Below are 17,675 nucleotides of genomic sequence, written 5' to 3'. Positions count from 1 at the left end.
GACAGATGCAAGTTTTCATAAACTTCATAAACTTGGATCTAGCACAGTCAATAAAAAGCTTTTAAAAAAAACCCTTGACAAAAAAAACAGAAGAGGCTGAGTTTGTTGCCACTGCCATTATTAGTTGGAGCAGTGCACTGCAAAGTATTTGCAGTACTGAGATGTGTCTTCTCAACCTCATTTGAGAGTGTTGCAGATTTATTCCTCTGAGAGAGGTCAATATTCAATGAATTATCAGGATTACGACCAGATGCCTGGTGAGATTAATACTGTTCTGGTTAGGATACCCAAAATTAGCAAAACCCCCTTACTAAGGAGGGATGAACTTGCTCTCCCTTCTTTATCCATCTACTCTGCCCAGTTGGTCGTAGCAGGTCACGAAGGATCTCTGTGGATAACTTTCTCCCAGATTGAAATTAATTTATACTTTAAAAGGAGCCAATTTAGGAGATTTTCTTGAGTTTACAAAAGGTTGGGTCTATTAGTTACCAAATGTAAGAATAAATAATAAGGCAATAGAAGACTAAGAAGTGAATAGAAAAAAAGTTTAAAAGAAGAAATATGGGTCAGTCTCTGGGCCATTTCTTACCTAGATGCTGTCTTTTCTCTCATCAATCTGAGATAACTTCCAAGAGATCATAACGCAGTTTGTACTGCATTTCTCCCTTTTAGATTCACCCCTTTGAAGCTTCATTGACACCTCAACAGGTGTGCCATTTCAGGGTCTCTCTCTTGCTCTCTCAACAGACACAAAAAATTTACATCTGCAGTCATCTTACATGTAGCAGTCCCCTTTTACAAAATTTGATAGGTGATCTGGGGTTGTGATCCATGGTTCATGACAGCCTGACACAATCCTTTTAAAATGGTTGATCGGGAACTGAAATTGTTGAAACTTTGGATGGAAGACATGATTTGGAGATGCCGATGTTGGACTGGGGTGTACAAAGTTAAAAATCACACAAAACCAGGTTATAGTCCAACAGGTTTAATTGGAAGCGCTAGCTTTCGGAGCGCTGCCTGATGAAGGAGCAGCACTCCAAAAGCTAGTGCTTCCAATTAAACCTGTTGGACAATAATCTGGTATTGTGTGATTTTTAACTTTGGATGGAAGAAGCATTTATCATTTAGCTTTTCCAGCTGGATAGGTGATACTTTCACTGATCTTAGTTCAATCCTCTCATCTTTAGTTGTTTAGAGATAAAACTTTGACTCCTTTGCACTCTAAAGCATTTGAAGAGGTTTAATCCCCAATCAATGAGATAATTATGTAGAATGTACATAAAAAGATGTATTTTGCTATTGGCGCAGTATGACATCCATGATCGTGCCCAACATCAAATCAGGTTCAAAGTTGTGTTGCAGGAGAAACCAAATATAAAAAGAAAATCATATTAATATTAAAATAATTCACTTACTTTTCCAAAGCTCCCTTTCCCAATTATTTTTAGAAAATCAAAGTCCGTTGGTTTGGCACTATAAATAAATAATAATTTGTAAATTAATTTTTAAATTAAATCTTTCCTGAGATATTCGGTAATTATTCCAATGTTAAAAAGAACTTACAAGGAATTGGCGGATGGTCCCAGGTTGATGTTGCTCTGTGCTGACATGATCTGAGGCTCAAAGGAAGGGATGTTAAACCTTTCTAATAAGGATCTGCAAATCCTAAATTTCAAAACAGGAAATCAAGGGTCAAGAATGCTTTCTACTTACTGGGTTCACCTTGTTATTTTGAAAGGGATCATTTTAAATTTTTGAATGTGTACATTTTTTACAACTGGACGAGTTCTGGAAAGGGAAGTAAATATCAGCAGCTTCTTAATGTTTGAAATCTAAGCCCTTAAATTTCATCCTGCTTTAAATCAAGATTTTATGAAGCTATGGTTTCATGAAACCATTTCAAATAGATACTGCTTTCATGACAAAATTGTATTTGAAAACTTACGAAAGGCTTGAATTATTATTTATCAGAATGGTGTCATTCACAATCGGTATGATTGAGGAAATTACACATTTTCTGGAAACAAGAAAACTGCACAAAATATTTCATTCCACAGAGTTAAACATATTGACAGCAGATTCATTTATTTTTAGGGCATTTTATTGCACTTGTTCCTGGATTAATCACAATACGATTCTCCCAAAACAGATTTCCGGTCTTCCATGGTCCCTGAGCAGTTACGCTCTTGATGGCTGAATTTCACCAAGCATTAACTGAAATTTACAAAAAAACCTGATGAGTTCCAATTTCAGGGAGAGGCATGAAGGGTTTGCCTCTGTTAGCTCCTTTGAGTTTTTTGATGCAATATTGTTTCTGATGCAATAATATGTTTACCTTTGGATATGAAGTATGCCCCTATTTCACTGTGCCCATGCTATCATATACTCACCAGTGGCAGAAGTACTCACCACTGCTAAGACACTCCCAGACTTTCAACACCAGTGCCATATTTGAAGCCCAGCTGTGCACTGAGTCAAGCACTGCCAACCACAATCCATGGCCCTCTACACAGTGGGAGGGAAGCAAGAAAGAAAAGCTTGTGTGGGCACGTTGATGACTTCCATTGTCGAAGTGACTGCTACTTTATCCCTAAAACAAAGTCTGGCATAATCTCTTGTTCTATGGCAGCATCATATATTGGAAAGTCTTCAAATGGTTGAAAACTTAACAACACAAAAGCAAAGAAAATAAATAAAAAAGCTGTGTTTGCTTCTGGGAACAATCAGAGACCTTTCAAGCATCAACATATTTAAAAACAATTAACGCTCTCATCTATTGGAACTGAATATCAATTAAGTCCTGTCTGGGTTATTATGCTTGACTTTGTATTATGAAGGTGAAGGTGATATACCCTCTGTACGATGTCCTCATCTGCCTCCTCACAAGACTACTCCAATGTTCTGCAGCAAGGCCCCTCAGACTGATCCAAGCATCAGCCTCATCACCTGCCTCATAATGATCTTGGTAAAAGAATGAGCTGCATTGTATCTCTGTTCGACCTTCGTTAGGGTTTACGTGATGGAGTCATTGGCCATTGTTGCTGAAGGTAGTCCTTGACTCCCAGTAAGTATCCTTAAAGGACAACTGGTTCTTGAAAGGAAAAGGAACACAAGTGTTCTCAGGAATACAGGCATCACAGCAGCTCTCAGAGTACTTAGTGCAGACTTTACAATATGGTACAGATAATCACAGATGACATGTACATTGATAGAATGGAATCCATTTCTGTTGATGACATCAGCCATATTGTGATATGACATTCTCAACACAACCTGTATACAGTTTACCTTGCCGTGCACTTAGCCCAGCTAATGTTTGAAAGGCCTATGGCACAGGCTGAAGGAACAATACCTCTTCAGCAATCTGAGGGAACCTCAGCTACAACTTCTTCGTGTGGAGCTAGAATTTGCGGTTGGTCCTGCGATTGCTGATACCTCTGTTCTTCCTCAATTTCTCTGTACCTACATAGCAGTGTGGCCATGGCACCAATGACCTCTGCTGTGGTGTGATCCATTGGTCAAGATTCCAATGAAACATTGTGGGGAATATCAGAAACAGAACACATTCTTTATAATGGGACCAGTCAGCATTTGCATCACATACAAATGACAGTTTAGTATATTCCTATATACAGTGAGACATGGAAGACTTTAACAAGGAGCGCCATGGACTTTGACATAGGGGACCATATCCCACTGTATGCAGCACCAGTCATACAGCACAAGTAGGAGATTGTATGTGAGGTAGGATTACTGAAACCTTGACGTGGTAATTTGGCTGAAGCAATGCAGTGTGTTTACCATGTAAACTGCTGCCACATACTACAGGTGTGAAACTGACGTAGCCATAGAACAACATGCCTGCAGCCTTGACTGAGCACTGCTGATAACAAGGAAAAAGTGCCAAGCTGTGTGTTTCTGCTAAATGGTAAGCCCAGACAGAAACAATGTGAGCTTTCAAGTTATCAATGAGGTGGCAAAGCACAAAGCAATGCAGAGGTGTTGTGACCATCCAAGTTGGCATTCCTGATGAAGGACTTATGACCGTAACATCAACTCTTCTGCTCCTCAGATGCTGCCTGACCTGCTGTACTTTTCCAGTGCCACATTTTTCAACACTGACTCTCTAGCATCTGCAGTCCTCAAAGTGAATAAGTACTAAAAGAGCAAGAGAAGACCCCTGAGGTACAGCCTGGTGTAATGCATGTTTTGAGTGCCTGTCCCTGTGTGCAAAGTGGCCTGGCAGCAGCATTGCAATAAAAGATGTTGATGTACTTCAAAGTGAAGCAAAGTAGTGAACTGTCCTCTAAGTGAGTCAGAGATGTGCCATGACAATGTGGTGAGGCTGATGCATGTTGATGTCAACATCCACAGAGAAGGGGATGCAAACAGTTATTTCCCATGGAGTTTGCCTGAGATGTTAGGCATGGCTGGACAACATGGGTGCCTAGAGGAGCAACTGTGAGCTGGAACTGCCAGGGTTCCACTATGGCTTTCATCCCAGGAATTGCACCATCTACTTTTGATCAATAAAGTGAGAGGAAAGGAAATCATATATACATGAGGCTAGATTAAGTCCTTGCCAAGTGAAATATAAAAACACAGAAATAGAGACTTTTCATTAACTAGCAAGATTTTTACCTTGCTTTTCAAAACATGAGTGGGAATTTGAAGTTATACACTTTAACATTAAGAAAGAAAGAAATGAATATAATTTAAAAGGAGAAAGACTGCAGAAAGCTGCAACACAGAGAGATTTAGGGGTCCTCATGCACTAATCATAGAAATCTAACATACAAATTCAGCAGGTAATAGGGAAGGCAAAAGGAATATTGGCTTTCAAAGACAGTGCACGATATAATATGGAAGTCTTGCTGAAATTATACAAGGCAGTAGGCAAAGCACACCTACAATATTGTGTACAATTTAATCCTCTTATTTAAAGAAAGATTTAATGACAACTGAGGCAGTCCAGAGAAGGTTCACTTGGTTGATTCCAAGTATGGGGGTGATTTTCTTATGAGGAAGATTGGGCAGTTTGGGTTTCTACTTATTGGAGAGGAGATATTGTTGAAATGTATAAGATTCTTAGGGTGCTTAACAGGGTAGATGTGGAAAGTTGTTTCCCTGTGTGGGAATGTCCAGAACCAGAGGAAGGAATTGCCCATTTAAGACAGATATGAGGAGGATATTCTTCTCATTGGATAGTGAATCTGTGGAATTCTTTACAACAGATGGCTGTCAAGGTTGAGTCATTAAATATATTCAAGGATGAATAGACAGATTTGTTATTGATAAGGGAATCAAGGTTTATGGGGAAAAGGTAGGAAAGTAGAGTCAAGGATTATCAGATCAGCCATGATCTCACTGAATTGAGAAGCAGACCTGATGGCCCAAGTGGCCTACTTCCGCTTCTACACATTGTGATCTTATGGACTAGGTTGATAAATATGGAAAGCAAAGGATTCTACAGGTTTTGTAGAAGTACAAAAAGAACAAAATAGTTTTAAAACAATATCATTGGTCAGACCACAATTCGAACATTATGTCTTGTTTCATGTATTACATAGCTGAAGGAAAGCAAGCAACTAATGATAATATGTAGATACTAGGCATGATAGTCTTTAAGTCTGATAAGATTGGAGAAACTAGGACTCTCTTCCTTAGAACAGAGAAAATTGAGACATCAGAGGTGGTCAGAATAGAGAGTTGCTATAACGATATGAATAGATAAATGTAAACCGATATATTATCCTTAACCAAGTGCTATTTTCTCATTACTCTTCATGGTCCTACTTTAGCTTGATTTCTCCTAATGTCAAAGATTTAGATTATTGTCCTTATGTTTAAATTTTCAATAATGCGTTTGTCCAACTTCCTCCAGATTGACAAAACCCATCCAGGCACCCTCTGTTCTTCTGTTGAGCTATCCAGCTCCAACTGCTCCCCATCCGCTATTAGTGGTTGAACTGTCAGTTGCACAAATCTTAGTCAATCTCAGTGCTCTAAATACCTTCACTTCTCTCTGTTGACCATACCAAAAATGCATTAACTTTAGCAAAAAAGACTTGCAATTATAAAGCACCTTTCACATTCCTGGGATACCCAAAGAGTCTTACAGCCAATTAAGTACTTTTGACACTCAATGGCTGCTCTGCTGTCTTATGTCCCTACCTTTGAGCTGGCACTGAATACCTTTGATTGAGCCCCACCCCCCAACAGTCTCCGGGAATGCGGCTTGTTGGAAGATCTTTCCTGCATTTGGCAGTGGATTGTGGTGCTTAGGAGATCCTTTATTCAGTACTTAAGAGCCTCAATTTGTGGCAGTATGGGAAAGTTGGCAATGGACCTTCCAACTGAATCTCCCAAAGGAGAATGGAAATGGTGGAGATTGGGTACGCCACCACGCTGCATAATTAACTGTCCCCCACTCTCCCCCTGCCTTGCCTCCTCCTGGACCAGAGGATACTGCCATCAAGGCCTTAGGGCACAGAATGAGTGCATTTAGCCCAATGTAGAGCTGTCTCTCTGTAGAGCAACCAGTTGTCCCATTTCACTGCTGCATCCTCGTAGTTGTACACATTATATTCCCCCAAGTGGCGATTCAATTAATGTTTGGAATTATTGATCATCTCAGACTTCACCTGCCTCAGGGGCAGCAAGTTCCATCTCAATACCATCTCTTGATATAGGGGAACACGAGAGAGACAGAACTTCTTCCCAGGGAGCAGCATTGTTATCATGAGCCAAATGGCCTTCATTGGTGCAATAAGGCTCTAAATAGTTGATTCTGTAAATTGTAGCATGTATTATGATGTTGTCAAAAACATCCTCACACATCATGTTTACATCAGCAGAAGAAGGTTGCCAGCAATCTGGAGGTCTTTATGAAAATAAACGGTTCTATGAAAAATCCAACAGCTCTATTTTGTTGTCATCGGTTACATTAAATCTGGGCTACATGAGCTGGTGTTCAAAGACTGACATGAAAAACAGCTTACGGATGTATTTTGGCTGCAGCTACTAGCCTGAGATTGGTAGCAGAAGTAACAGCTTCAGCCAAGCAGTCCTGTTTGTTTTGTCTGGCACCAATTTGCACGGTCCTGTCTATGCAATTAAACATGAAATATTTTGTGTATGTGGGTGGTGCTTCCACACACTTTGACTTTTTAAATCAACTCTGGCTCAGTACATTTTCAAATTAACACATTTTAAAATGGGATTGGATAGCCCATTGGATTTATTTTCTTCTATTGAATACAAAATACAAATTCTTATTGTAGCCTCTAACAATATTGGGACTTTGTTAGTGGGTGGCTGGGGTCTCGTAACACTGCCTTCTAAAGTCAGGTTAGGTTTACCAAACTGCTTCATTGCAACATCCAAGTTGCACTATAAACATAATCTAATGATTCTGATGTAAACATGACTTTGGTAATAAAAGCAAATTACTGCGGATGCTGGAATCTGAAACCAAAAGAAATAATGCTGGAAAATTTCAGCAGGTCTGGCAGCATCGATAAGGAGAGAAAAGAGCTAATATTTTGAGTCTAACTGACCCTTTGTCAAAGCTGTGTTGGTCAGTTAGACTTGAAATGTCAGCTCTTTTCTCTCCTTACAGATGCTGCCAGACCTGCTGAGATTTTCCAGCATTTTCTCTTTTGATTAGATTAGTAATATTCACTCTCCAATGCGACAGTCAACAAGATGATACATAATCCAGTATAAAGATTTGGTTTATATACTGTGTACATATCAGGAATTTTGCATTGCGCACATACTCAAGCAATCTATCCTTCTCCTGGTTTACAAAATCTGATAACAATCATGTCTGCACAAAATTACAGATAATTAATCATTACTGAATATATAAAATCAATACAGTGAAAACATTTTGATTAGAATTTATCATTCCATATATCCTTAATATTTTGCTAAGATCACTTCCCTTGGTGGAGTTTAAACTGACTGAGTTCTTGCATTTATGGTATGTTTTGTAGGAGATAGAATCTTTACGGTGTGGAAGCAGGCCAGTCAGCCCATCAAGTCCACACTGGCCCTTCGAAGAGCATTCTACCCAGACCCACCCCCTTCCCTATATGCCTGCATTTACTATGGCCAACCCACCTAATCTGCACATCTTTGGACCGTGGGAGAAAACTTTGAGGAGAATGTGCAAACTCCGCACAGACAGTTGCCTGAGGATGGAATTAGAACAGGCTCCCTGGCACTGTGCAGCAGTGGTAACCACACAGCCACCGCATCTCCATAAAAGATGACATTCCACAGATTTGTATTAATGAATGCAAGACATTAGTTTCTTTCATCTTAAAGCGAAGTCGATACAATTTCTTGCATTGAATCATGAAAATAATTTGTTGTGGTGTGCTTATTGTGATTTATTCCACTCTTAAAGAGGAGATGTATTACAAATCAAGTACTTTAGAAAGACAGTAATCAAAACAAAATATACAGAGTGGATACCAGCTCCAATTTCTGAAGCCAGGCCAACTGATGAGCTGGTCAGTAAATACATTTCAATCACTATGGCTTTTACAGTTTTTATGAAATTAACTAATGTTTATTTTTGTGTTGATGATGATTTTGCTATTTTCAATGCAATGCCACCAGAACCACCTATTATTTCTTTACTTGCATTGTAGTCCAATTATAATGTCTTTTTACCTTAAAGCCTCTTTTTCCCATTTGTTTCATTTGAGCTATGGCTTATTCTCAACCCTTCATCACAATGTTCAAGTCCAACACTGCGGCCTGAGCACAAAAATCATGGCTGCACCTCCAAGGGTTTGCTTCATTGTCAGCAGTGCTGTCTGTTGGTTGAGATGCTAAAGAGAAGCCCTGTCTGTCCTCTCAGGTGCCCTAGCCAATATTTATCCATGAATAAACATCATCAAACAGATTATCTGGTCTATATCACACTCCTTTAGCAGGAGCTTGATGTGTGCAAATTTGCTGCTGATTTCCCACAGTTCAATCGTGATCACACTTCAAAAGTATATCATTAGCTGTAAAATATTTGAAAGGACCAGTGGTCACAAGTGCAAGGTTTTATTTTTCCTTCCTGTTTAATCATTTCTACCTTCCACCCCACAGAAGTTCTTTTCTTTCATTCATTCCTCCTGCATTTCTCTGTCACTGTATTTACTTAAAATGTATTGCATTTATAATTATTTCCAGCTATGAAATAAGGTCATTGACCTGAAATGAGATGCCTGTTTCTTTCTCCACAGACACTGCTGGAAATGTTGATTATTTCCAGTATCTAAAGTATTTTACTTTTGTGTGGCAGTTCTTCCAATTGGTTTCAAAGTACATTGTTTCTAATGAAGAATCATATCAGCCTCAAAACATTAACTCTGTTTCTCTCTCCACAAATGCTGCCAGAGCTGCTGAGTTTCTTGAATAGTTTGTTTATATTTCAGATTTCCAGCATTTGCAATAGTTCACTTTTATTTGGTTGAAAAACCCCTATTACAATGCTCTTTAACCTCAATTTTAACACATAGATCACAACCAAAAAGAGAAAGTGTTGAAGTATTTTGAAATTAACTCTTTTTAATCAATCAATTTTGATACACATCCCACACAGATGGGACTTGAACCTGGATCTTTCTGGTCTATGAGAGAGGGACATTACCACTGCACCAGATGAGCCCAAATTGTTGTGCACAAGCATTCTCATAATCTATCTACTTATTAAAATATTTTAAATTCATTTTAGGGAAATCATGGATCACATTTAAGGGGAGATTTAATCCACTCCTCATTCACAGGTGTAATGTTCAAACTAAACCATAACTATTAATTTCTAGGTTAGATGCTTTTATTGTTCACTGTTAAATTCTGACTAATCATCCTGATTTGTGCACAATAAGGTCACGAGTGGCTGATCTGAACTTCTACTATTCTACTATTAACAGAACCATCAGGTTTTAAAATAGACATACCAGAGGATATAGTAATCAGTTTTCAACTTTCAGCATGCTTTTCTCTGACACAAGTCTGTGGTCATCATGAAGTACTAGGGTTTTTCAACAAGTAACACTCATAGTAAATTAAATTAGAAATTCAGAGTTAAGAAAACATTGCTGTCTAACCAGATAAGCAAAGGAACTGATCTACAGTTTGTCACAATCAATTGTTAATCATTCTAATGACATGGAAAGAAAATTAACAGAATTATAAATGCTATTCTGTGTTATCCTGTGGGATTTTAAACTCGAGGTCAGTTGACCTGTGTAGCATGTTGTCTTTTCTTTTCACCCATTGTATCCCTTGCTATTATCAAAAAAAACTCTTGAAAAAAATCTAGTGACAGTACCCCAATTTTAAGAGGGCCATGACTAATAGGAACACTTCAATGAGGCAATGGTTGATCTGCTACCTTACATCATGTACCTGCATTTGTTCCTTATTCCTTTTGATATCTTCGATTCACAAAAATCATTCAATCTGTGATTAAAGATTAAGATTAGACCAGGCAAAAACTGCCAAATTTGCAGAACATTTCAGACTTTAGTTTGGAGCATCCATGTCTGTCCACCATCTACCAGGCACAAGTCAGGAGTGTGATGGGATACTCCCCACATACCTGGATGAGTGCAGCTCCAACAACCCCCAGGGAGCTTCATACTATTCAGGCTGCATGATTGGCACCACATCCAAAAATATTCACTCCCTCCACCACTAACACGCAGTTGCAGCAATATTTCAATCTGCAGTAACTGATAAATGGAACACCACCACCCACAAGTTTTTTTATCAAGACAGGTACCATCCAGATTTGGAAAGATATCACCATTCCTACCTGAACTGTTGGGCCCCAATCCATCACCAGTAGCCAATCCAGTTTCCAATGCCTCAGGAGCCCAGGCCATAGATCTGAATGGACCTTTAACCATTCCTTATCTTGTCCTGTTGTCCCGGGAGTGGGACAAAGCCAGAAACCTGACATACCAGATAGTGGTGTGAATTTCTGGGTCCACCCACTCCCATACTTACCCACCAAGGGGCTTGAAAATCCTGTCAAAAGGGCCCATGAGAAAGTTATGAATACAACAAAGTCTAGAAACTTAACCTGAAACTTCCCTCCTCTCTGTATCTTGTATGAAACTTATTTTCAAGAGTGATGTTAAAATTCTACCCAACAATTACATGATAAATTAAATTAAAGAATTGCAGATACTGGAAATCTGAAACAAAAACAGAAATTGATGGCATCTGGGGACAGAGAAGCAGAGTTAACATTTCAAGTCACTGTTTTTCTCTCTACAGATGCTGGTATACCTGTTGAATTTCTCCAGCATTTTCTATTTTTGAACTAAGTGATAAATGTTGCAATGTTTTATTCCTATACATTTATAGTTATTGTAAATAGGCTTGAAAGATCTCCAGGTAGAAAGTGAGGACTGCAGATACTGGAGATCAGAGTCGAGAGTGTGTTGCTGGAAAAGCACAGTAGGTCAGGCAGCATCCGAGGAGCTGGAGAATTGACATTTAGGGCATAAGCCCTTCATCAGGAATGAGGGCTCATTCTTGATGAAGGGCTTATGCTTGAAACGTCGATTCTCCTGCTCCTTGGATGCTGTCTGACTTGCTGTGCTTTTGAAAGATCTCCAGAAAGTTTGATGACTTTCCCAGATAAACCTGATGCCATGTTTGCCAGAAGTCTGGATTTGTAGTCCACACAGTTTCACATGGATATTGTGTAAAGTTCCCTATTTTAGGAAACTCTGCATTTTTCAGAGTCCTATGTTAATTGTATGTTCATTAGGTGTTTAATTCGATTTGGGTAGTGGGTATTAACTGGGGATACAATTTTATTCATATGTATTGGAACATATATTGGAATGCAAAGGAAGATAGGTAGGTCAGAGAAACTCATTGTGGGCCTGCTCCTGGTCCTAACCAAGGCGGCCATTAACAGGTTGAGACAATAGGCTGTGGAGAGGATTGCTAGATCTGACTGCTTGCCTCTTGTCTGCAGTAATATTTATGCTGAAGTATTCCTGGAGTTGGATCATATGGGTGTCCACTAGCAGGGTTAAGGCCTTACCCAACCTGCAAGTGACATGGAGGTTGTAATGCATTATTCCCACATCATTGACATTTTAATCTAAATTTAAATATTCCTTTGAACATTTGTTTTTGTTAATGCTTCTTTAACATATTACTTTTAAAAATGTGGTTGAATTTGTTTATTTTAAATCTGTTTTTCAAAAGAATATATAAGAACAGACTGAATCTGTACTTGTTGGATTGGAGGAGAATTATATGCAATATATAGATCTGTCAAACAAATTTAGAACTATACGAACACTAGGCTTCATCCTGGCTATTTGAGTTGCAACAACCTCAATCTGGATTTACACTATAGCTTTAGCAACAATATGAAAAAACACTGATTCGTTCTAATACTAAAGGTGTAATATAAATTCACATATGCAGAAAAGCAATTCTTCCTTACCATGTATCTTAAAAGAGTGAAGCCCAGTCTTAGCTGTGGTACTAATATCAAAGTGAAGCACATGAAATAAAACAGAGAACATATTAACACAGCCATAAGTTCAATTAATTTACAAATATATTTGTCAGACAACAGTCTGAAATACTAAAATACTAAAGCTTATCTAACAATGAGTACACAGATTCCCAGTGGACAATTCAATTCATGATTCTGTTTATGAAAATGCTACTAGGTCTAACTACTCCTGTGTGCAATTTGTAACAGAGACTGGGCCACTTAAAGGCTCTGTGTTAATTTACTGATAATATTTTGGATTAGATCTGAGCCTTCAAACTCAATGATGGTGAGAGGGGTGTAACTAACAACCAACTCAACCATCAGTGTCAACCTTAAGTTGAAGTAGTTTCTCTGCTTCTGACACAATCAGAACTGCATTCTTCCGTAAGACACAGAGAAGAGCTGTAGCCCTAAATGAAGTTCAGCTAGCTCATTGTGGGAAGTTACTGCTACCACGAGCTGAGTTAACATACCTGTGAGCAGTCATACACAAAGTCGTCAAAGACATGAAACTTCAATCGATTCTGTTCAGCTGATCACCAGCTTCACAAACTAGATTGCTAGACAATCAGCAAATCTCATTTGTCAGATGCCAACAACACCTGGCATTTATACATGCCTTTAGCATAGTAAACTCTCCCAGGGTACTCCAGAGGAATGTTATCAGACTAAATTTGACACTGAGCAGCCTGTAACTTGACGATTGGTTTCAGAGTTAAAAAGTTAAAAAAGGTATACTATTAGTGGGAGAACCTTGGGAAAGTGCAAGTCCTCTAATCTCTGACCAGTGACAATAAGCGGCTGCTAATCTTGTGAATGATCTGCAGGTGAAACAGGACTGACAAGGACAGGAACTTGTTTACTAAACAGAAAACAGGAAAAAAAGTACTGTTTCTGATCATCTGGTATTGAAATGGCACACCTATAACCTTCAACTGTCCTATAGTCTCCTCCCCTCATGCAGCATATTTGAAATATAAATGTACCTGTTCTAGTAATTTTACATGACTGATTGTATAAGGAAAATCTCACTATCAGGCCTCACTGAAAAAATTCTGATTAATATCAACCCATTTCTGTCGCACTTTTAGAAAACTTAATTTGTTAGTGATTATTGTTGACACACTGTTGGCGCTTTGCTTGAAAGATTTATTATGCTGGAAATGAAAGGAAACTCAGTTAAATAATCTGGAGAAGAGATAATCATTTACCCTGGGATTCTTTCTGCCAGGCTCTTAATTTCTGAATGCTGTCAGAAGATCAAACCTCATATGTTTGCTCGCTTTCCTCACATTTTTGTTGTTAATTAATTTCTTCAAATGTGTTACCCACATTTAATTATTATAGAAATTACTGTTTTCTCCAAAAAAAGCAACCAAAATTGAAAACAAAGTAATACATCAAACCAAATTCTTAGCAATGGTTCAACTGCAAGCAATTACAACAAGCAATCTGTAAGTGATTTCATATCAGAAGACACAGGTTTTTGAAGAAACATTATGACTTCCGATGTTTATTTCATTTACACATCTAAAATAAAATCTACATCAATTAACAAAATGAGAATAAAGGTGCAATGTAATACAATATAGAATACAATACAATATCCTTTTTCCATCACGTGTACATCATTGTAGGAGTACAGTGAAAAGCTTTTACAATGTCTATCTTCTCATGGTGACATCTTAGGTATAAAACCTAGGTATGATTCTCAGATACAGCAGAGGAATAAAAGTAGTTGCATTACTGACAGAGTTGAAAGTTGATTTCCATATGTTTGAGTCAGGCAGCAGAAGAGTTTCAGAGGTTACAGGTTTTAGTCTAAATCTATAGCTTAGCACAGACACAAGTTTCCACCTTTCCTTTCCGGATCTTTTCCTTATCCAGAAATCAACTACTTCATTTGGGAAAAGCCCAAGTCTTTGTTTTAAACAGATCAAATGAAAAACAAAAATGCCCAGGGACACTAGGATCATTGTAACATTAACCAACAATCAAATGAAAAGCCATGAAGCTAGGTCAAAATGGCAGTTAAGGCGGGATATAATATAGCCCAACCCCGTGAACATCCTCAATGATTAGATTAGATTACATTACAGTGTGGAAACAGGCCCTTCGGCCCAACAAGTCCACACCGACCCGCCGAAGCACAACCCACCCCTACATTTACCCCTCACCTAACACTACGGGCAATTTAGCATGGCCAATTCACCTGACCTGCACATCTTTGGACTGTGGGAGGAAACCGGAGCACCCAGAGGAAACCCACGCAGACACGGGGAGAATGTGCAAACTCCACATAGTCAGTCACCTGAGGCGGGAATTGAACCTGGGACATCAGGCGCTGTGAGGCAGCAGTGCTAACCGTGCTACCCAACGCAAAGGTGACCATGGTAGAGAGGCAAATTGTCGGATCACAATCCCTCCATGGCCTGCTGCCAGGACCTATTGATAGCCATTTTGATTCTGCCCTGGAGTAGGCCCACAAGGAGGTCCTCTATTTGCCTGTCCACCTTTGCACTAGGTGCCCAAAGATCAGGAACATGGGGCTGAAGTGAAAACAAAAGTGCAAGAAAGTAAATGAATAGGACTTTCAACCTCCCACAGCCTATATACATATGATCCATTGAAACCACTGCACCATTGAAAAGTAAATTGGCCTTGGAAAAACCCGACTCCTATTCTTTTAAATAAAAGGAAAGGTAAAGTCGTCATTGTCTTACAAAACCATGGGGTTGCTCTCTCATTAGAGAAAGAAGATTGGTGGTGGCTTAACCTGAGAATCACCAGGCCTCTGGCAAGGGGAGAGGTTGAGAGGGAAGATCCTTCACGATAACCTCAACTGGTGTGGGAATTAAACCCATGTTGTTGGTGTCACTCTGCATCGCAAGCCAGAAAACTGAGATATTTAAATGGAATATATTCACCAAATTAAAACAAATTAAGAATAGTACACCAGGGGCACTGTTACATGAATCAACATCTCAAAGGAAACACAGAAAATTTCAAATTGGGATGTAATTTGGTGAGGTTAGTGATGCATCCCAGGTCCGGTGGAACCCACTTTTCATGAAAAGCTCACAATCTGCCAGTGGACTTGGTCTGCTCCCCTACAAGAACTCCTGGGCATAGAGAAAACCATATTAGAGAGGCAGGCAGTCCCCTTGCACAGTCCACTTCCAGGACCTACTGAGAGCTGCTTTGGCTAGGTCTAGATGTAGACCCATGAGGAGGTCTTCCAATGTCCCGGACCTCATCCACACCAAATGCTTAAAGATCAGGAGCTTGGGGCTGAAGAGCAACCAAAAGGACAACAAAGGTTTCTTTTAATAAATGAAAAGGAGATGCAACCTCCTATAATCTTTATTTATCTGATTGACAGACTCCACAGTACTACAGAAAGACAGTTAGCCTGGGAAGAACACTGGCTTTTTAAAAAAAGGGCCAGACTGTCACATGCAACAGCTGATTTGGATGTGCCTATAGTCTCAGAGCTTGGCTTGCCTCATGTCTTGGAGGTATGGTACAGAGTATAGCTACGTCATATATCCTGGAATGGCTTTTCTAGGCGGGTCATCCTTGGTGACTGAGTACTAAGCTTTATAGAGATGCATAAGTAGCTGTGAGGGAAGAAAGGACATCTGCCTAACTAGTCGGATCAACCAAATCAACCCAATGGGGTGAAAGATATCACAGCAAAATGAAACTTACTCCAAAGAACCCAACTTGTTTATTTTAAATAAATAAAACAAAATCACAAACAGAAATAAAACAAGAGCTCCCAGGAACGCTATAACTTAACCCCAGAAAGCAAAAACAAAAGGAGAAATTAATCAAAATGTCACGGGGTGGGTGCAAATAATGCATCCCAGATCCTGTGATGATGGATTCAGTTCTTCCCTGAAACAAAATTAACCAACTTGTTCGGGTGGGTTATGAGAAACCTTTGAAGTAGGTAGGAACCTGAGCTTTTTCCCGTCAATCTAGGGATACTACTACTGTACCACATGACCCCCAAAGCACCCTACTTTTTCATTTTGATAGACGTATCACCAAATCACTCATCAGGGACAGTATAACAACAACAAAAATAGAGGCATGTTGGAAGACAGGTGGGAACTCAATTAAAATGGACTGTTTTTATTCACTTGGAAGGTTCATGGGCCTCACTGGCTGGACAGCATTTAATGCCCATCCTTAGTTGCCCTTTATAAAGTGGTGGTGTGTTGCCTTTTTGAACCGCTGTAATCCATTTGCTGTAGGTAGACCCCCAATACCATTAGGAAGGAATGCTGGAAGAGACGATAATACCCTCCAGGCCCTGTAGTACTCACCTCTCTCTCAAGGCTTTGAGGGTTAACACCAGGTTCCTTTTTTTTAATATATCTCCACCAAACCACCCATGCATCTTACTAAATAAATGAAGTACAAGCAACAGCAGCGAAACAATAATAAAGTGAAGGAAAGATAGAGAGTGAGTGAGGAGACTAAATTTGAAGAGGGTTGGAGGGATAATAAGGTACTCTACCCCCTCCGATGCCCGCCTCCCTCTGAAATGTACTCTTTCTCTTCTATATCTGGAAGTGTAATCACACAAAACTGAACGGCTTTTCTTTTCTACCATCAAATCACCAAATTTTAATATATTTACCATCATCAATAAATCACCTATATTTCCAATGACTCAAATTATGTGCATTGCCCAGCAAGTGCAATGCAATACCAAGAAATGTGAGGGAGAGAGGGAGCGGGCTAAATGAGGCAGATATGGCACTGTTTCACCCTGGAGTGCCCACCTCTTTCTAAAAGCATCAATTGGTGGACATTGTGTGCTCCCTCTCCAATGACAACTAGGCATGAACATAGCCATGGAACAGGGGCAGACAATCAACAAACATGACACTCTCCACTGCACTCAGCTCTTTTCTTTTATAAACCGACATTTTCCTAGCCCACTTCAGTTCTGAGGAAGGGTGACTTGACTGGAAACATTAACTCTGATTTCTCTCCACAGATACTGCCAAACCTGCTGAGCTTGTCCAGAGGTTTGTGTTTTAATTTCTTTTATACCCAGAAGTGCTATCGCACACAGCTGAATTTTTTTCCCCATATCACCTGTGGTATATTT

General features: G+C 39.3%; 1 protein-coding gene across 5 annotated transcripts in view; it reads right to left on the bottom strand.

The window, feature by feature from the left end:
* Positions 1-17,675, bottom strand: part of sgk2a (serum/glucocorticoid regulated kinase 2a) — a 51,365-nt gene that overhangs the window by 20,710 nt on the left and 12,980 nt on the right. For 2 of the 5 annotated variants that reach the window (XM_043710674.2, XM_087994799.1), the window contains 3 exons: positions 12,491-12,531; positions 1,567-1,668; positions 1,419-1,476 (listed from right to left, as the gene is read on the bottom strand). In XM_043710674.2, the coding sequence (XP_043566609.1) occupies positions 1,419-1,476; positions 1,567-1,613 (105 nt within the window). In that variant the 5' untranslated portion in view covers positions 1,614-1,668; positions 12,491-12,531. Of the gene's footprint in view, positions 1-1,418; positions 1,477-1,566; positions 1,669-2,412; positions 2,509-12,490; positions 12,532-13,020; positions 13,306-17,675 lie in introns of those variants that run through there. The other 3 variants (XM_043710680.2, XM_043710672.2, XM_087994800.1) reach the window with 3 other exon arrangements.

Source organism: Chiloscyllium plagiosum, unplaced genomic scaffold (genome assembly GCF_037043375.1).
Source record: "Chiloscyllium plagiosum isolate Xiang-an unplaced genomic scaffold, Cpla_swu_hap1 HiC_scaffold_15, whole genome shotgun sequence".
Taxonomy (NCBI): Eukaryota; Metazoa; Chordata; class Chondrichthyes; order Orectolobiformes; family Hemiscylliidae; genus Chiloscyllium; species Chiloscyllium plagiosum.
Note: the sequence above shows the minus strand (reverse complement) of the source record. Positions and strands in the feature narration are given on the sequence as shown.